The sequence below is a fragment of the Podarcis muralis genome, chromosome 9 (assembly GCF_964188315.1).
Source record: "Podarcis muralis chromosome 9, rPodMur119.hap1.1, whole genome shotgun sequence".
In the NCBI taxonomy this organism is placed as follows: Eukaryota; Metazoa; Chordata; class Lepidosauria; order Squamata; family Lacertidae; genus Podarcis; species Podarcis muralis.
In genome coordinates this window covers 12,505,848-12,527,390 of record NC_135663.1, presented here as the reverse complement: position 1 = coordinate 12,527,390, position 21,543 = coordinate 12,505,848, and the positions used below count along the sequence as shown (strand labels likewise).

Here is a 21,543-nt window from a genome sequence, read left to right as displayed (position 1 = left end):
ACATGTAACTTGATGCAGTTGTATATTTATCCACTCCATGTTTACAGTATCTCCAGGCTTTGTTTTGCACATGGCACCTTAGTATGTTTGTTGATTGAATAGTTACAAGTCTATCTCTAATCTAGTTATTATTCTAGTAAATTTGATACTTTGTGTATATTCCTCCCCTTCCCCCTTGCAATGACCTTTGATTTCCACTTTAATATTGGGTAAGGTCGATTTGATTCCTGCTCCGCTTGTTCTTCACTCATCCCTTCTTCCCTGGCAGGGACGCCATAATGTGGTTTGCCTAAGGTGCCGAAATTTACTGGGCTGGTCCTAATTCAGAGTTGCAAGCTCAGAAGTAAGCCCCATTGAATTCAATGGGGTTAACTCCCAAGCCAGTGGGTATAGGATTGCATCCCCAGTTTTAGTGAAGTGCCCGGATCCTTCTTAAGTGTGGCACCTTTTTCTGTTACCTTCTTAGTCTACATCCAGGTATTTTAGTTCTATATCAAGATACCATAATGCACCTTTATTTCCTTTTAAAGCTCTCTGTAGAAATTAAAAGAATAAAACCAAAAGGCTAGGCACCAGAAACAAGTGTCTTACTCACAGATGATATTTCCAGAGCCTGAGAAAAAAAATATTCCAAAGGGCAAGTGCGCGCGCGCACACACACACACACACACACTGCTTGATGGTTAAAATATAAGAAGAAGAAGAAGAAGAAGAAGAGTTTGGATTTGATATCCCGCCTTTCACTCCCTTTAAGGAGTCTCAAAGCGGCTAACATTCTCCTTTCCCTTCCTCCCCCACAACAAACACTCTGTGAGGTGAGTGGGGCTGAGAGTCTTCAGAGAAGTGTGACTGGCCCAAGGTCACCCAGCAGCTGCATGTGGAGGAGCAGAGACACGAACCCGGTTCCCCAGATTACGAGACTATCGCTCTTAACCACTACACCACACTGGCTCTCAATATAATAATAACATGGATGGGGGAGTAGCTGGATTGTGGTCCATTGGCTCCATTTTTTGTAGACCTTAACTGGGTGAAATATCCAACTAATTTATACTTTGAGCATACCAGTTAATGGACTCTGTCCATTTATTTCAATGGGTCTCCTCTGAGCTTGACTAGCATAGAATAGAATCCATTGTGCTTGTTGATTGCTGGGGTTCTTGCAACTAGAGATGGACCAGGTGGAGCTCAGTTTGATTCAGGAAGGTACACCTGATGTTTAAAACTGAAAAGCTGCATCCTCTGGATCACTCAACACAGATAAGCGACGTATGTATGAAGAGATCCAATGCATTCTGGTCTTAAACCTTTAAACACCATTACAGGGATTCTAGTGAAACAAAACAAAAATGCAGATAACGCAAGTCACCTGCCGACTCCGAGGGGCCTTTGCCTCCCCCAATTAAATATTTCAGGGGCCCAGGGGCCCCCAAAGCTGATGGGCATTGCCATTCAAATGTATGTGTGCCATGGCATGTGATTATGTGGGGCAGTATTTGGGACGCGGATGGTGCTGTGGGTTAAACCAGAGAGCCTAGGACTTGCCGATCAGAAGGTCGGCGGTTCAAATCCCCACGACGGAGTGAGCTCCCATTGCTCGGTCGCTGCTCCTTCCAACCTAGCAGTTCAAAAGCACGTCAAAGTGCAAGTAGATAAATAGGTACGCTCCGGCAGGAAGGTAAACGGCATTTCCGTGCACTGCTCTGGTTCGCCAGAAGCGGCTTAGTCATGCTGGCCACATGACCCCGAAGCTGTACGCCGGCTCCCTCGGCCAATAAAGCGAGATGAGTGCCGCAACCCCAGAGTCAGCCACGACTGGACCTAATGGTCAGGGGTCCCTTTACCTTTACCTATTTTATTCCAGTTGGCACCCCCTGCTTCAATTATTCCCCAGATCTGCTATCTCTAGGAGGCAGCCTGTCTAATGGTAGGGCCAGCTTTGTTCCCCAGATGCAAACTTCCTGGAGGGGTCATCAGAAGTCTCACACACAGTGTTCTTCCAGCATAATAATAATAATAATAATAATAATAATAATAATAATAATAATAATAATAATAATTTATTTATACCCCGCCCATCTGGCTGAGTTTCCCCAGCCCACTGGGCGGCTTCCAATCGAGTGTTAAAAACAATATAGCATTAAATATTAAAAACTTCCCTAAACAGGGCTGCCTTCAGATGTATTTTAAAGATAAGATAGCTACTTATTTCCTTCACATCTGAAGGGAGGGCGTTCCACAGGGCAGGCGCCACTACCGAGAAGGCCCTCTGCCTGGTTCCCTGTAGCTTTGCTTCTCGCAGTGAGGGAACCGCCAGAAGGCCCTCGCCACTGGACCTCAGTGTCTGGGCAGAACGATGGGGGTGGAGACGCTCCTTCAGGTATACAGGACCGAGGCCGTTTAGGGCTTTAAAGGTCAGCACCAACACTTTGAATTGTGCTCGGAAATGTACTGGGAGCCAGTGCAGATCTCTCAGGACCAGTGCATAACCGTTCAACAATCTAATTTCAAAGTCTCAAGGAGCTCTACTGAGCGACAGCATTCACCATTTGCCTTCCCAAGAGGTTCCCTAAGGAGCAAGTTGAATCTTCGCCCTGCCTGATAAGTACTGGAGAGATTTTTCTCTTACCGTCTGATGGTCTGGAAGCATGTGGCGAGGATAACCTGATGTGACTTTCTCTCTTGTAGCTTTCTCTTCCTATTATTAGTGTAACTCACGCTGGAAGTGTTTCTTCAAAAATATGGGAGAAAGCCCCATGAAGGCTAGATGTAAGGTAACTAACAAGCTTAGGAAAAGGGCCACCTTTTGTGGTAGGTTTTTAGTTACAGCCACACAGTGCTCCGAGAAGGGGGGGGTGTATTTGCACTGGTGGTTCAGAACCAGCATTTAACTCCAGAATTCTAGTCTTAGCAAAGAGAAAAATAGGTCACATGAAAAAGGATGCTACAAGGACAAGAAGCATATGTTGAGCACAGTTGGAGCAGCAGGCAAACATCTATATCAGGGGTCAGCAATCTTTTTCAGCCATGAGCCGGTCCACTGTCCCTCAAACCATGTGGGGGGCCGGACTATATTTTGAAGGGGAAAAATGAACGAATTCCTATGAACGAACAAATAACCCATAGATGCATTTTAAATAAGAGCACACATTCTACTCATGTAAAACCACCAGGCAGGCCCCACAAATAACCCAGAGATGCATTTTAAATAAAAGCACACATTCCACTCATGGCAAAACACACTGATCCCCGGACTGTCCACGGGCCGGATTGAGAAAGCAATTGGGCCGCATCTGGTCCCTGAGCCTTAGGTTGCCTACCCCTGATCTATATCCATTAGAAGTCTCTGCATCAGTCAAAAAAAGGAGGAAATGACAGCTGTGTTTCTTACATCTCTCTTGTACCATCCGATATGCTGATTCAGTTCACGATCTGAGCTCATTGTGATGTCACCCAGAAGATTGCTTCCTCCCACATATATCTATCTACCTGCACCATAAATTCTGGTCCGTGCAGTTTGAAATCTTTCTGGAGTAGCTGGTCAATACAGAACGATTGTTTTGAATGGGTTTTTAAAAGATTTTTACGATGCTGTGCTACTCCACCCTGACGTTTTCTGAGAGGGAAGTCTGTAAATACCCTTTATGAATAAATAAATAAATAAGGTTCCCCAAGCAGAGACATCACCTTGCCAACAAAGGGCCGTATAGTTAAAGCTATGGTTTTCCCAGTAGTGATGTATGGAAGTGAGAGCTGGACCATAAAGAAGGCTGACTGCTGAAGAATGGATGCTTTTGAATTATGGTGCTGGAGGAGACTCTTGAGAGTCCCATGGACTGCAAGAAGATCAAACCTCTCCATTCTGAAGGAAATCAGCCCTGAGTGCTCACTGGAAGGACAGATCCTGAAGCTGAGGCTCCAATACTTTGGCCACCTCATGAGAAGAGAAGACTCCCTGGGAAAGACCCTGATGTTGGGAAAGATGGAAGGCACAAGGAGAAGGGGACGACAGAGGACGAGATGGTTGGACAGTCTTCTCGAAGCTACAAACATGAGTGCCTGGCGTGCTCTGGTCCATGGGGTCACGAAGAGTCGGACACGACTAAACGACTAAACAACAACAACAACAAGCAGAGGCAACATAGGAAACCGCAACATATGAAGAAAAATTGCTTGCCAAAACATGCATATTTGGAAAAAGTCCATGCAAAAATGTGTATATCAGGAAAAATTTGCAATAAAATGCTCACGAAATTTCACGAGGAAAAGAATTGCAACCTGACGCAGATATGTGGAGAACTGACCTTAAGACTTGGGTAGGGGGGCATGAAAATGAGAAACTGACAGATTCATTCATCCCTGCTAGTGATTTGGGACCCTAGATCCTGAGCCCCACCCTTCCAGAACCTGGTTCCATTAAAGTTAAATGTAACCTTAGGGGAGCAAAGTCTTGCAAGCGTGAAAAGGACAATATATTTTCAACTTCTCAAAGAAACAATCCTGCAAGGCTCTTTTATTATTGCCGCCTTCAGAGTTGAGAGGAGGTTCTCCGTTTTGAATCCCTCCTCGCTTTCTCGGTTCTGTGCATCCCTAAATAATGCAGTCCTGGCAATCTATCTGTCCTTGAGGATAAATGCGATAGCGGGAGAGTCTCTTCCGTCGGCTCAGGCTTTTGATCACAGTTCATGGGTTTTGCAAAACCTTGTACAGCAGCCCCTCCCAGAGCACTTCTGTTTCATCAAATGTGTCTGTTTGTGGCTCCCCGTACATGTTCAGATTGTTGCTTGTTCTTTGCAGCTGGCTCTGAAAAATGAGTTCAGCTTCAAGAATGATTCACCTTGGAAGACACCGGCGAATGCCAGGATGAGACGCTTGAGTTACTCGGAATATCTGCATTTGGAGTTCCACCCTGAAATGCAGGCGATGGCTGGGAGGTTGGCTTGCCGCCTCATCTGCTTATTGATATTTATCTATTACCTATTATTTATTTGCATACTTCTTAATACTGTAACAGTGTGCAACAGGGATACAGCATACATCACGGTGTCTGAAACACTGAGCCAGTAAGATTTGTGAAAATGATTGCACTGTTAAAAGACCTGGGAGGAAAGAAAAGTCTTCACCAGTTGACAGAATTAGTTTCTGGACCCAATTCAAAGTGCTGGTTTTGACCTATAAAGCCTTAAATGGCTCAGGGCTGCGATACCTCAAGGATCACCTCTCTCCATATAAACCAGCCCAGATCCTGTGATCATCCTCTGAAGCTCTTCTTCATGTGCTACCTCCACAAGAGCTCCAGAAAAGGGATCTTTTCTGCGGTGGCTCCCCTCTTGTGCAATGCCCAGGGCTTTTTTTTCTTCCAGCTTGAGCTCACCAGAACTCAGTTCCGGCGCCTTTCAGGTGGGCTCCATTGTCATTATAAGAGAACAGGAGAGGCATTCATGGTGGGTTCTGGCACCTCTTTTTCTAGAAAAATAGCACTGGACGTTCCTATTTTCCTTGGAGAAATGTTGGAAGCAACGTCTCTATTTTCCTTGGAGAAATGTTGGAGGGTATGCAATGCTCTTCCCAGGAATGCTCTTTGTTCCTTTGCTATATATCTTAGGTTAGAGGTCCTGGGCCCTAAGGAAGTCAGACTATCCTCCACCAGGACCAGGGCCTTTTCAGTGATGCCTCCAACCTGGTGGAATGCTCTGTCCCATGAGACCAGGGCCCTTCAGGATTTAACCTCCTTCCGCTGGGCCTGTAAGACAGAGCTATTCCACCTGGCCTTTAATTTGAATTCAGCCTGATCTTTTATTTCCTTTCCCTTCTCTTCCCTCCCCCTCCCCTTTATGAAGATCACCCGCTCTCAGACCCCAAGAATCTCCTTCAGCACCATAATTCAAAAGCATCGATTCTTCGGCGATCAGCCTTCTTTATGGTCCAGCTCCCACTTCCATACATCACTACTGGGAAATGTTGCCTCTGCTACTATATGCAATTTCCTGCACACATTCCTCTAATATACACAAACTCTGCCTTCACCAACTTGGCACTGGCTGAGGCTGGTGCGAGCTGCAGAACTGAACATCTGGAGGGCACCAGGTTGGCAAAGTCTGAAGACTGACAGAGCGCATTCTATATCCTGCAACAATATGGAAGCGTTTCACCAGCTGGCTTCAAAGATCAAAGGGTCCACATTCCCAACATGAAATCCCATGGTTGTTCGCCTTGTGTCTATTCAGAAGCCGCAAGCTGCAGCGATGGGTGCATATGCGTTGAATTGCCATGGCAGCTGTTCTGAGATAGGGTCATTACGGCTAATGCGAAAGGAGGGGAAAGCCCATTACAGTAATATCAAATATGCGTGTTGTAACTGCAGTTTCCCAAACAGCCCAAGGATGTAAGACCTGCTAGATCAAAATGTCCATCTTTGGCAGAATCTGGTTTTCTATGAAGCTGCCTTATACACCAAGTCAAACCATTGTTCCATCTGGCTCAGTATACTCTGCACCAGCCTTTCCCAACCTGGTGCCCTCAAGATGTTGTTTTTTTTGTTGGGGGTTTTTTTTTTTTGCTTTGTAACATTTTTATTTATTTACTCAAATATACAAGTGTAAGGCACAGCTAAGCACCCTCAACAGGCAGCCAAAGGCCACTGAAACGAGAAGCTTCTTTATACACGAACACTAGGGGTCCATCTCAGTGTTGCCTAGATCAGGCTTCCTCAACCTCGGCCCTCCAGATGTTTTGAGACTACAATTCCCATCATCCCTGACCACTGGTCCTGCTAGCTAGGGATCATGGGAGTTGTAGGCCAAAAACATCTGGAGGGCCGAGGTTTTTGTGTGTGTTTTTTTTATTAAAGATTTTCTTGTTTTACAGAAGTATGTGTAATGTCTCTCGTATTTTTTCCATGTAACATTTTTACAAATCAGTTTCATTTGTTGAGACATTGGGGGGGAGGGGGAAAAGATGGTGGGGGTGGGGTCAGGTGGCAATGTTTCTATTTTGCTTAATGTACCGTATTTTTTGCTCTATAAGACTCACTTTTCCCCTCCTAAAAAGTAAGGGGAAATGTGTGTGCGTCTTATGGAGCGAATGCAGGCTGTGCAGCTATCCCAGAAGCCAGAACAGCAAGAGGGATTGCTGCTTTCACTGCGCAGCGATCCCTCTTGCTGTTCTGGCTTCTGAGATTCAGAATATTTTTTTTCTTGTTTTCCTCCTCCAAAAACTAGGTGTATCTTGTGGTCTGGTGCGTCTTATAGAGCGAAAAATATGGTATGTAGGGTTTGGTGTCAGCGTTGCCCCTCAAGATGTTGTTGATGAAAAAGTTTGCTGACCCCTGCCTAAGACCATCCAATCCATTTCACTTCCAGTCTTCCTCTGTTCCCCAGTTGCAGTCTTCAACTTTTCTGTCTCCAATGGTCTTTTGTTATGTTAGATGGTACATCTTTTTTCATCTCAGTTGGCTCAAGACATTTTGGTGCCTGAGGCAGAAAAGCCAAATGCTCCCTCTCCTTGGTTTTAACAAACTGTAAGAATAAATTAAATGATAGCCAATTTCCTGCTGTTTAATGGTACCTCAAAAACCTGCTGCCAAGGGCAGACCAGCCTAATAGCAGAGTTTCAGAAAAAAGGAGCCCTGTTATTCTGCAGCCCAATGAGATTTCATAGGGACGCATTGTGTGGATGGCACTTCTTTGTAATGCACGTACCAATTAGGAAAAGATTTCCGTGTTCCTCTTTCAAAGAGAGGCACAAAAGTGTCAGGCTAGGTTTCGGAATTCTAAAGCACCGGAAAGAAACCTGCAGTCAGGTAAAATAATGCTAAGGGAGCACTACTTTAATTGTACCCTGGAGGAAGAAAATGAAGATGAAAAAGGGAAAGAGTCATATTGCTTCTTCTGCAGAATCTCACCAGGTTGCACTGAAGTCTGGAAAATTAACTCCTTTCCTATCAAAGGCGAAAATGACGAAAGTGAAAATAATTATTTATTGCATTTATATCCCTTCTTCCTTCCACAGAATCCAAGGTGGTATACAAAGTGTTCCAGATGGTCTCATAATATCCTGTGTTTTGTTCTGGGCTGAGGCCACAGCCTGAGATATGAGTAATTAACTGGAGATTGCATGTTTGCCAGTGTCTCTGGGGTGCAGAAAGCCTGTGCATTTAAAACTTCGATTAGTTTTAATTGGCTGATTAATTCTGCTTTGCATACAGAGGTTCAGTCGCATATCCTCCAATGTCTTGAGTCCCCAAACTGGGAATCACATCGTCCTGGCTGTGCTCCCACAGAAGTCATGCAGCCCGTGTAAGATCATGGAGCTCAAAAGGTGCAAGGGGTGGGGCATGCTTGCATGAGTTCTGTGGTCTAAACTACTGAGCCTCTTGGGCTTGCTTATCGGAAGGTGGGCGGTTCGAATCCCTGCAATGGAGTGAACTCCTGTTGCTCTGTCCCACCTTCTGCCAACCTAGCAGTTCGAAGGCACGCCAGCGCAAGTAGATAAATAGGTACCACTGCAGCGGGAAGGTAAACGGCGCTTCTGTGAGCTCTGGTTTCTGCTACGGTGTTCCGTTGCACCAGAAGCAGTTTAGTCCTGCTGACCACATGACCCGGAAAGCTGTCTGTGGACAAACACCGTCTCCCTCGGCCTGAAAGCGAGATGAGCGACGCAACCCCATACTTGCCTTTGACTGAACTTAACCATCTTACCTTTGACCTATGTATATAACAAGCAAACTACGGTATTTGTATTTTGTAAACCTATCATTTCCTTCGCACTTTTGTAAATAGCAGTTTGCAATTGTACACACCTTTGTGCAGGCCAATGCCTGAAGCCCCAACCCTTTGCCTCCCAAATATTTTCTGGGGGGGGCAATGTTCAAAAGAATCAGGGCCAAGCATGGAGCCAAGCGTGGTTCCAGTGCCCAGGTCCTTTTCCTCCTCCTCTCCTGCTACAGAGGGGAAGGAGGGTGAAGCGACCCCTGGCTGGTGGTGGCAGCAGCAGGAGCAGCAGGAGCTGCCAGCCGTTGAAGTTTTGCTGCCGCCATGTTCAGTTCTGCCCCTTAGCTCCTCCCGACGTCCTGACTCAATGCCAGGATGTCGCACACATGACGTGTGTCCCACAGGTCCCTCACAAGTTGGCACCTCTGTCTATAACGTCATCTAAAGTTGCAGCTGCTATGAATTTCGTCTGTACACCGGTGGACATGTTTTCAAAGTAGTGTGCAATGATGTTCTCTATTCCTCACCCCTCAATTAGTGTTTCTACAAACCTTTTAAAAAATAATAATACACACAGTGGTACCTCGGTTTAAGAACTTAATTCGTTCTGGAGGTCCGTTCTTAACCTGAAACTGTTCTTAACCTGAGGTACCACTTTAGCTAATGGGGCCTCCCGCTGCCACCGCTGCACGATTTCTGTTCTCATCCTGAAACAAAGTTCTTAACCCGAGGTACTATTTCTGGGTTAGCAGAGTCTGTAACCTGAAGCATCTGTAACCTGAAGCATCTGTAACCCAGGGTAAAGGGACCCCTGACCATTAGGTCCAGTCATGGCCGACTCTGGGGTTGCGGTGCTCATCTCGCTTTACTGGCCGAGGGAGCTTGCATCCAGCTTCTGGGTCATGTGGCCAGCATGACTAAGCCGCTTCTGGCTAACCAGAGCAGCGCACGGAAACGCCATTTACCTTCCCACCGGAGCGGTACCTATTTATCAACTTGCACTTTGACGTGCTTTCGAACTGCTAGGTTGGCAGGAGCAGGGACCGAGCAATGAGAGCTCACCCCGTCGCAGTGAGTCGAACTGCCGACCTTCTGATCAGCAAGCCCTAGGCTCTGTGGTTTAACCCACAGCACCACCCGCATCCCTTGTAACCCAAAGTACCACTGTATATTTTTCACAGTTGGTTTTTTTTTGAAAGAGAGGGACTAGAATATTTTCCTTGGATTCCCTAGGGAAAGGGATAGGGTGATAGACTAAGGCAGGATTACTCAAACTCGGCCCTCCAGATGTTTTGAGACTACAGTTCCCATCATCCCTGACCACTGGTCCTGCTAGCTAGGGATCATGGGAGCTGTAGGCCAAAAACATCTGGAGGGCTGAGTTTGAGGAAGCCTGGACTAAGGGATCACCCGCTCTTTGATTGTCCTGCACCTGGTAAGCACAGGTCTGAGCAGTTTTCCGTTTGCCCGGCCACTTTCCCTGGGGAAACCCACCCCGAATTGGAGCAAATGTCCACCTGTGGAAAGCTCAATACTATGCCCACTTGCAAGGATTAAGATGTGTGACTTACACATGCGGGTTTTAAACAACAACAACAACAACTATAAACACATACTGGAAGCACAATTGTATTGTAGTAATTTAGAAAGAAAAGGCCCAAAACCATACTGTGTTGTTTACAAGCCAGCATAGGTGTGTACTTTATTATGGCATCATTGTCATTTGCAATATCCTTAGTGGTGGAGAAGCTTAGGGAAACCTCTTTTCATCCATTATTAATAGGAACACTGAACAGTGTGTTGTTTTTTAAACTTGGTATGAAATGAGACACTGTTAGAAAAAGGGAGGTTGTCATCATTCAGGAAAGAGAGAGAAAACTCACACTTCCTAAGTGTGTGTTGGTGGTAATGTTTTGCACATTTATTTTTCCATTTCTCAGTCAACCTCTAAATGGACCACATGGCTGCTTTTTGCTATTGCCAATATGCAACTGAAAGATATTAGTATGAGTAACAAGATTGAAGCGTATGTTCCATTATTGCAAACGCGACTGCTGGTTGGTCAGGGGACACGGAGAGGCAGTCATAGTCCTGCCCTTTGCCTTAGCAAAGGTCCGATCTGCCAAATTCAGCTGATGAAGCTTTCAATGGCACAGAGTTAAATGTTTCACTCGCTGCAGATCAAACTGCTGTTAAAGGACCGGTTATTCAGAAGCTGATCATCCCAACTTCAAACCATTCTTTTTTTTTTTTTTTTAAAAGGAAATTTGTTAAGGCTTACTTGGTGATTGGTTCCGTTTTCTGATATTCATTTTACCTATACAACACAGCGAGGTTTTATGCATAATTATTTACTTCGAACGTCTGTATAAAATGCTTTCACCACTGAAATGTAGAAGCTGCACAGATTCACCATGGGTTTTGGAAAAAGGCCTTTCAGATACCAGCACCACTGCTTATTGCCCAAAATGCCTTGCTGAAAATAAAATAAATTGCATTTTCTCTATACGCAGTGCTAGGGATTATAAATACATGATAAAAACCACACAAATTAATGATTGTCCATGGAACAACTTTCCTTGCAAGACAGCAAAAGGGATCAGCTCAAATAACATCCATTGAGCCCAGATTCTCTTTCGTGCAGAAGCTGCCAAACAGATGCCTCTGCGATGCTCACAGCCAAGACATGAATGCAAGAAAGCCGTCCTTGTGTCATCTGCTCCACCACCTGGTATGAAGAGGTATATTGCTCTTGAACATCGCTTCCTTTAATTATCAAGCAGATCTCACATTTGTTATTATTTTTAAAGCATTAGACGGTTTTCTTCTACCGACATTTCAAAAGACCTTTTAGTATAATATGGGACTTTGCCAAGTTTAGGATGTCTCTCCAAACATGACACTTACGTGCCTTCCATAAACAAAGTGAACATCACAGTTTCAAGATCTATGCATTGCTCTCTCATACTTATCATGCCTTCATCCATCAAGGAAATAGTGGACACCGTGGGACATTTGCAGCAGCCTCCTTTCTCAGCCGCAGCCCTAACCTTGCATATCGGCCCTGGTTTCGCACAAGGCCTAGGAGATGAGGGATGAAACATGATGCTATTGCCAAGCAAATGTAGGCCACACCCTCAGTTGCTTCCATGTTGACCTCCAGGCAGGTTGATGAATCCTATAGGTGCTAAGTCACAGCAAATTGCGTTCTCTTTCGTGCAACTGAGCATAAATTCCAGTTGGGGTTGAATGTATGGCACTAGGATGATTTAACTTCCAAAAGGAAAGTAGAGAGGGGAGAACGTATACTGTAGATCTTGACTCAAGGGAGGTGTGATGTGAGGACTGTGAACCTAGATCCCTGACCCTGCTGCATAAGCAAGCATTGCAAGCAACATGGACTATAGAGCCCTGTATCCAATTAATGAGTTAAGAAGCTGCCTTATATGGAGCCAGGCCATTGGTCCACCCAGCTCAGAGGCCATCTAGGGTTTCAGATGGGTCTCTCTCAACCCTACCTGGAAATGTCAAGGACTGAACCTGAATCTTAGGCATGCTAAGATTCTATGACAGCCTACGTCTCATTTCCAAATGCCTTCTTGTAAAAAGGCGCTCGGAAGAGCCAGGTCTGTCCCAGCTTTCTTTTCTTTTCATTTCCTAAAATGCCCAGCTTTTCCAAGTGCTTTATCATAACTCACTAACAATGCTGTCCCTTCCTGATGACATCATCCAGGTTGTCTTCCAGTTAATCCTTTTGTACAGTGGTACTTTGGTTCTCAAATGCCTTGGTACTCAAACACCTTGGTTCCCAAACACCGAAAACCCAGAAGTAAGTGTTCCGATTTCCAAATGTTTTTCAGAAGCCAAACATCTGATGCAGCTGTTGACTATTGTTTCCGGGGCGCCTGGACCAATCAGAAGCTGCACCTTGGTTTTTGAACATTTCAGAAGTCAAATGGACTTCTGGAACGGATTAAGTTTGGCGCTTTTGTTTTTGCTATTTATTTTGTGTTTTTGCTTTTGAGGCTTTTTTGGTTAATTTGTTTTTGTAACTGTATTCAGCTACTGATTGATTGATTGATTGATTGATTGTGTGACTGCGGAAATGGATAAAAGCTCCCCATCCAAACAATGACTATCATCAGTGCAGGGAAGAAAATAATAATAATTTTCATTTTTATTATCTACAATACTGTTTTATTTATTTTATAGTACAGTACATTGATTATTGGTTTCATTTTATGGATCAATGGTCTCATTAGATAGTAAAATTCATTTAAATGGCTGTTTTATGGGTTGTTTTTAAAAGTCTGGAATGGATGAATCCGTTTTGGATTACTTTCTATGAGAAAGCGCTCCTTGGTTTTGGAACGCTTTGGTTTTGGAGCAGACTTCCAGAATGGATTAAGTTTGAGAACCAAGGTACGACTGTATTATTGTTATAGAGTGTAGTCACTAAGGGATCGCCCACACTTTTGTTTGTCTGAATTAAAACAAACGTCAGCCCACAGAAAAACTGACTGGCGTTTGTTCCAATTCAGCAATGAACAGGGTTTTTTCCCGAGGAAAGCAATGGGACAGCAAAAAACCCCAAACCTATCAGACCCATGACTAGAAATCACAGAGCAAATGAATGTGTGAATTGGTCCTGCACTTAGTTGTATCTGAGTAGAGCTGGGCATTTCCGCTGGCTGTTCTGTTCTTCTTTAAGAGAAAGAATAATATAAAAACACTTCACCTTCGATTACATATTGAAAAGCTGTAGGTGTCCCACCTTCTTCCACTGGGTCTCATCCTTTCCCTTCTAACCTCTGAGGACTCACAATTGGTTTGCCAGGTTTGCAGTCTAGAGAATACGATGCACCTGAATTTTCTCAGTACAGCAGGGGGAAAAGGCAGCCGCCGACTGCTCCCACTTCCCAATTCTTTTCCAGACACCTTAATTATTGTATTTTTTGCTCTATAAGACTCACTTTTTTCCTCCTAAAAATTAAAGGGAAATGTGTGTGCATCTTAGGGAGCGAATGCAGGCTGCGCAGCTATCCCAGAAGCCAGAACAGCAAGAGGGATTGCTGATTTTACTGTCCAGCGATCCCTCTTGCTGTTCTGGCTTCTGAGATTCAGAATATTTTTTTTCTTCTTTTCCTCCTCCAAAAACTAGGTGCGTCTTGTGGTCTGGTGCGTCTTATAGAGAGAAAAATACAGTATCTGCAAGAGGGGCAGATGATGGAACTCGGTAGGGAAAGAGTTGCCTTACTTCCTGCTTATCTCCTGACAGCTCTGGTCGCCTCTCCTAAAAAAGGAGCTGGAAAAGGTTATGAAAAGGGCAATCGTAATGCAAACAGAGGAGTATTTAAGCTTGCTTCTGAATACCAGTTGTTGGGAACCGCTCAGGCATTGCGGGCCACTTTTCGGCAGGCATCTGGTTAGCTCCTGTGAGAACAGGATGCTGGACTTAATGGGCCATAGGCCTGATCCTGCAGGATCTTCTTCTTATGCTCTGTTCTGCTGCAGCAGGCGATTCAAAGGCATATGAGCATCCTACGGATTGCATTTGGGAAGCTGGCAGAGGTATGCTTCGCAGGGTTGAATATTCCTTCCCTTGAGCCCTTGGTGTAAAGGCAGCAAAGTGACTCTCCATCGGAGCTGGAGCTGTTTACACCAGTCCCAGGCTATGACTGAGCAGGACAGGGAACCAAATCCTGCTCTCGGCCTGCACTCAGGTTTCTACTCCTTACAGATGGAATGATGGGTTTACAAGTGTGCGGGAAACACCTGTTAAAATCTCAAGAGCCAGAGGGGCTTCAGGAGTTAAAGTTCCCACTGGCTTTGCTTCAGTGCTCTCTAGAGCTCCTTCGCCATGACCAACAGGAGTACAGTGGTACCTCGGGTTAAGTACTTAATTCGTTCTGGAGGTCTGTTCTTAACCTGAAACTGTTCTTAACCTGAAGACCACTTTAGCTAATGGGGCCTCCTGCTGCCGCCGCGCTGCCGGAGCACGATTTCTGTTCTCATCCTGAAGCAAAGTTCGTAACCTGAAGCACTATTTCTGGGTTAGCAGAAGCGTATGTAACCTGAAGCGTATGTAACCTGAGGTACCACTGTACAGAAAAAAACCATATAAGACCCCTTCCTCAAAAAGCAGAATAAACCATGTGAAGTGGGGAGAGATTTGCATAATGTATGCATGTCACATAACGCAGATTGTCTTCCTGCAGAACTGATTCCGTACTGCTGCATCAAGTTTTATCCTTCTTTGCCAAAGTGCATGCTTGTATACAGTCCTTGATCAGGCAAACGAAGAAACTGTGACCAGATCGTTATGAGTCAGTCTCACTGGGCGGGGGGGAAATCCCTATTTTACAGAGATGGTTCTCAGCTTAAAGTTGAAGCCGCAGCAATAAATCACCCGTATGTTAACACACGGTTCTTTGTGTGTGTGTGTGTTCAATCTGTCTGGGTGTCAAGAGCAGCCCAATGTATCTTCAGAGGTGGTCTGATCCTATGTGACACATGAGCAGCCTTTAAATAGTCACGAGGAGAGCAGGAAGAGCAACAAGGACTATTCACCTTCGGAAAAGGAGTCTCAAGGGGGTGTTTTTCACGCTGAGTAAAACACTTGTTAAGAGGAGGAGACAGCAGCGGTTGTTATCTGATCCACCTTTGGGGTGGGTCTCGCCTCCCTCCATCTCTCTCCTCTAGAGCAGCTTAGTCTCTTTGGACCTATAATAGCAGGAATTCCAGAGGCTCATGGCAGAGGTATTTTAAACGCAGACATTGAAGCGATGAGGTTGATGGACAGAATAAGACTTGTCCTTCCAGCTGTCTAAGGAACAGCGGGAGGGGGAATGGAATCAGGGTCATTTGGAACGGAAGAGCTTTGCTTCCTCAATCTTGATCCCCTCATTTGCCTCTCCGTAGGGTGGGGAGAATAAAGACAGAGAGCAAAAGATCTGGACAGACAGAAATCTATGCGATAGCATGGAATCCAAAGGTAGGTACTGTTATTTTCTTTAGAGGAAAAAAGAAACACGAACTAAATTCTACAAAGAGTGGAATCAATCCTTGTTTTTTTAAAAAAAATTAAAATAAAACAACACAATAACAACAACACAGAAGTAAGGATGGAGTCACACAACAGTATTTCTACCCTCTTCACATTATGAGCGCTGCCCAAAATTCCCCTGGGCTCACATATATATGCATGGGGAACTTTGGGGAGCAATGGCTGGCCTGTTCTCTTTTAGGAAAGTTGCACATATTTATTTGGGAGGGGGAATCTCTGACATTGTCCACTCATTACTTTCTGGGAACAAATTTCAACACAATGTGGAGCCTCGGTGTTCCACGCTTTTCCCCAGGATGGTGAGAGGCATGAGGATGTTGTGAACATATGTTTATTTGGAGCACAGCACATCGCTGATCATCTGACCTACCAGGAACAATGAGGTTTTCCAATCAGGTGATCTGAGGAAATATGCTTTCAAAGCAACAGCAACAGCAACCAATTCATCCAGGTCTCCTCCAGATTCTTTCGCAGAAAGGGTTAAGGTTTCAAGTGCATACCGGAAATTTAGGTTTGGACAATTAAAGCAGACCAAAGTCCTTTGCAAGGGTGCTTTGTCCCATTTCACCACTTGAGGTGAAAGGGGGGTCATAGAATTGTGAGGGTCCAACCCCCACAAAGCAGGGGTGTGCTGGTGCCCCACTGCTGGTGCCTCTCTTGTAGGATGTGAAACACAGAGCAGTCAAATACAACAGTCCTAGAGAGGGATGTTTGTCCAGCCAGTAGATAAACTTCCTGTTTCCTCCTGGGCTGGGACAAACTTCCTCTACATGTGACCAGAGGCGGGTGTTGCCTTTACCTGTGCAGGTAACAAAATAGCACAGTGCAAGCAGCCATCTCTCTCTCTGACTCCATTCCTTGAAGAAGCAAAATCTCCTTAGCCTGAGATGCTCTCTTGGCTTCCAGCCAAGGGAGGACAAAGGAACTATCTCCTTATGGGATAGATTCCAAGTGTATATATTTTGTAACTTAAGTCTGCCTTCGGGGATCCATCTGTGAACAGAATGTGTGAGTAAACTATTTTATACCTTTTATACAAGACTTTGTCGTGTCTATTCTTTTTAGGAGGGAATAAAGGGGAATTACCAGGAAACTTATTTTAGAGGCTAAAGCAAGCCTGGCAACAACTTATCCGCTGCGTAAGTTTAAAAAGGGGAATGTTACTCTGCTAAATTATAGAACTTGCTAACACAAGTTGGGAAGGATATTATTAAACTATATATCCTCTCCTGCCTCCCTGAACATTCCCGCATCTCTTACCTGTGTGGCATGACGACGCTGGCTTTTGCTGAAATCTCACAAGGTCTTGCTGAAATCTCACAAGATCTCAAGTGCTCAGTGAGATCTCGTGAAATTTCAGTGCGATCTTGCACACCCTGCTGCTGATGGCTCTCTGCTGGTGGCAGGGGTGGTGGGGCGAATGGGTGGGGGAGGTGAGCTGGGTGCCACTTCTTAGACTTCTGCTGCCTCCCCTCATCAGTGGGCCATGCCAGACCCTCTGTTATCCTGGCACAAGAAACCCACTTTTTTTTTGCAAAATGACCTTTTGCTGTTAGGAAAGTGATGAGGGGGACACTGAAAGGTTTAGGATGAATGAATGACTAACAGGAAGACCTATATCCACTGGCCGAGCAAATCAGGATGAATGCTTAATAACAAAATGGTAATCTGGAGGAGCCCATGGTGTATATGAAGTAGGAATGAACAATCTCACCCCATTCATGAAATGTTGCTAGCCAACTGTCTTGGCTTCCCTTGAAATTCATTGACTGTTCTGATTGAAGAGGAACACTCCAATTTGGTTTTAAATTTTGCTTTCGTCTAAAAAAAATCATGGCTACTCCGCTACTGAGGACTTCCAGGAGAGAACAGGTGCATGCAAAACACCGTGCAAATGTTAAAACCACAAGCTTTGGCCTTGTGGGTTCATATAGAACCTTTTCGGGGGTTTTGTTGCATCACTATTTCAAATTTGCTGTGCCACTATTTCCCCCCTGCTGGATTCCAAAGTTAATGGCGTCTTTAAAATCAAAATCATGAGAGAAACCAGTTGGGTGACTCCACCTTCTGTTTGTCTGAGGTATGTCGGGGGTGGGGAAATCGTAAAAGTGCAGAAAAAGGTGATGGGGGCGTCATGGAAAGGACACGAGCAATTTCCTCCCCCTTCTCACAGGAAAAGATCACAGTAAGAAAACAATTATCAGGAATTTGAAGAAAAAAAATAGACTCAACATATGAGGTAATCTTTCACATCTTGCAGCAGTCACAGAACCATAGATTTGGGAAGGACCTCAAAGGCCATATAGTCCAGTCCCTGCCGAGGCAGGAAAACACATTACTGCAGCAATAGTGCCTGCCAGTTTTGAACAGCCGTTTTAAGCACAATCCATGCTCAGCAGTTGGAAAGCGGAGAGATGAGACTGAAAATTAAGGCGTCCCCAACCCACCCATGCCCAAACAACCTTTCTGCTCATCTCTGGCACCCTACGCCTTAGAGCACTTGGAGAATTCCACTTCGTTTGTAGCTACTGGAAAAAAGTGAATTAAACTCGGGCGCTAGGGACCCAAACGAACATGACTCTTTCCCAAAGGACCTCCCGGCACAGTGAAACGCAGAGCAGAATCCCATCCGCTATTCTGCCCTGTGGTGTCGCATATAAGCAGCAACCATTCCTGAGAAAGAAAGAAAACAACATTCCTCAGCGGAAGAGAGTTGGGCCATTACTATCCAAAGCGAAACTTGAGTCTATATTTGACCGGAGGCGAGTTCTTCCGAGGCACCGGCAACGGGACCTTTGGCTTTGCAGGGATGGCGACAGGTGGTTTCTTCTTCTCAGGAATGGCGACAGTGAAAGCCAGTTCTGGCTGTTCTGCCTGCCTGAACCTCGGGAGGAAATGCGTCGAGATGTGCTGGGGTTTCACCCGGGGGCTGCACCCCCTTTTGGCCTTGCCCCGTTTGTTCAAGGCCACGTACCATTCTCTGCCCGTCTTCTCAGTCCTGTAAACTGCTGAGGCGTACGTGTTGTAGCTGTTTTCTTGAAACCGCTCCCTGAACTTGCAGTCGTCTGTGAATTTGGCCTAGGGAATTAGAAGGAGGAAAGGACAATAGCATCAAATGCTGGCTTTATAAAAGGGTTGTCACTGTACCTCTGTTGGCCTATAATTATTATTTCTTAAATAATCGGGATTTAGAATATTCAGAAAAGCAAATAAGATGGATTATAATTGGAAATTGTTTTAGTTTAATAATGATATTGGAAAGCTTCTACTTTCAACTACAAGGAAACTCAGAAGGGAAGGACTAGAGGAAGTCAACCAAGATGTTTAAAAGGTTGGATTTGTAAAGAATTAAGTTTGTTGTTATTGTTTATCTGTTTATTGTTCCTTTTTTTTTCATTCATTGATGTATTTTTCTTTTTTTCTGTTTTTGTGTGTCATTCTGCTTTGTGGTTTTTGTTATAATTGTGGAAAATCTAATATTTTTTTTTAAAAAAAATAGTAATAATATATAATATTTCTAATTTTTCTTATTGAACCTTCGCCTGAAGGTCTCAAAGTGGATTACAGCACATAAATGCACAATATGATTTAAACACCAATAAACGACAACCCAACTTCTAAGCCCATTTTATTGCTGTAGACAGGGTGCGGAGAACCTTTGGCTCTCCAGATGTTGCATAGCCAAAACTCTCATCAGCCCCAGCAAGTACTATTATTTTATCATCATCATTATTGTTACTATAGACGTGTTCCCCCCGGTTTTCAAATTATTCCTTAGACTCTCTCTTGTCCACACTTCCTGATTAGCTCCCTGAAATTTCTCATGAGGCTGCAGAAACGCCTTTTCTTTTTGCATGACTAACATAATGCAAGGTAAGAAACAGTCACTTAACTAACCGTAAAGGGCATATAGAGTGCACACGTCCACCATATTGATGCTTCAAGTCACCAGTAAAGCCAATTTTACCCTGTGTGAGAATACAATGGATTGGAGTATTTTCCCCCCTAATGGAGGGGAGCTGGCACTGTGACACATAATCATTCATTTTATTTCTGTGTCTTGAACTATTAAGATGCATGGGGGGGGGTGAGGTGAAATAATGTGCAACTTAACTGTAACCTGAATGAGATGCTAAGCACATATATAGATGCGGGTGGTGCTGTGGGTTAAACCACAGAGACTAGGACTTGACGATCAGAAGGTTGGAGGTTCGAATCCCCACGACGGGGTGAGCTCCCATTGCTCGGTCCCTGCTCCTGCCAGCCTAGCAGTTCGAAAGCACGTCAAGTGCAAGTAGATAAATAGGTACCACTCCGGTGGGAAGGTAAACGGCGTTTCCGTGTGCTCCTCTGGTTTGCCAGAAGCGGCTTAGTCATGCTGGCCACATGACCTGGAAGCTGTACGCCGGCTCCCTCAGCCAATAAAGCGAGATGAGTGCTGCAACCCCAGAGTCGGTCATGACTGAACCTAATGGTCAGGGGTCATATATATATATAGGTTTGATTTATGGATGATAAGTACTTTTGGAGCCCATCCACAGGGCTCTATATACCCAGGGACAAGCCATAGGGGCAAATAAAAAAAAGAATGTTCTCTTGCCTTCATGCTTTATTGGTGAGATTCCCAGAGACATCTCTGGCTGGTCCATAGATGGGTAACGTATATGGAGGCAGATGAGCCTTTGGCCTGATCCCACAGGCTACTATGAGATGGAAAAGTCCTGAAGCTAAAGGGTTGGTAAATCTATTGGGTTGGGTTTTTTTTTAATCTTATCTCATCTGGACACTGAGAGTACACACCAACCCAACTTTCATATGGGGTTAGGATAGCCACTTAAGCTATCCACTTCCCCAAAAGGAGGACATGGTTTTGCATACAATCTGCAAATGCTAATCATTGTACAGATGCAGATTTAGACATGGTGGGTGGTATGCGGCTCTTGCTAGGAGTTATTGGCATCCATCTGCCTCAGGAGACAATGGAGTGCGCCTCCGGGGGTGAAGTCAAACCGCTGCATTAGCAATGACCTTCCTGGGGTGCAAGCCTGGGCAGTTTGTATGGAGCTCCTGGTGGAGCGTGCAACAGTATAAAATACTGTAATGGGGAAGACTGTGGTCAGGTGACCTGTGATGGGCAAGTTGAAGACCACCTCCCTGCTCTCCTTCCTTAAAGCACATGACTTCTCCCCAAAGAATACTGGGAACTGTGGTTTGTTATGGGTGCTGTGAATTGTAGGTCTGTAAGGGGTAAACTGTTAGAATTCCTGCTCCATGATTGCAGTCATGGGATTGTTGTCTATCACATGACGGTGTATTGTGCTTTACTCAGCCTTACAGTTCTTTATCTTTCAACCAGACTTGGACCAGGCAGTCCTTTAAGCAGAGAGGGTTTACTCGAATAGGACTGCCCTCTGTAAAAGAGAGCATATGGCCACTCTGTTCAAGATCCTGGGGGAAAGTCAATGGATGTAGGCCATACAATCTTTACAAAATTTTGCATCATGTGTCCAGCAGGCCTTGGGGTGGATGGGGGAAAGTGCTGTAAAATGCCCAAGTCCAATGATCAAAGTGATGTTATCCAAAATGCCAATCTCTTAAGCTGATGTCTGAAAAAATGGGCACATGGACAGAAATTATATTTTTTGTTAAACAGCGGCATTTGGGATTCGCTTGTGCATATGAAAGGTCTGATTTAGGGGGCCTGATTTGACTGTAATGAATTCAGATGCGCCCAGGAAGTTCGCTGGCTGACCTGAGACTAGTTCA

The 21,543-nt window shown here is 44.8% G+C and overlaps 1 protein-coding gene across 2 annotated transcripts in view; it reads right to left on the bottom strand.

Annotated features, from left to right (window-relative positions):
• Positions 1-17,724: 17,724 nt before the first annotated feature.
• The window catches only part of FGF5 (fibroblast growth factor 5), a 28,662-nt gene continuing 24,843 nt past the window's right edge, over positions 17,725-21,543 (bottom strand). Inside the window, exon 3 of one of the 2 annotated variants that reach the window (XM_077933770.1) lies at positions 17,725-18,855. In XM_077933770.1, the coding sequence (XP_077789896.1) occupies positions 18,502-18,855 (354 nt within the window). In that variant the 3' untranslated portion in view covers positions 17,725-18,501. The remainder of the gene's footprint in view (positions 18,856-21,543) is intronic. The other variant, XM_077933771.1, reaches the window with a different exon arrangement.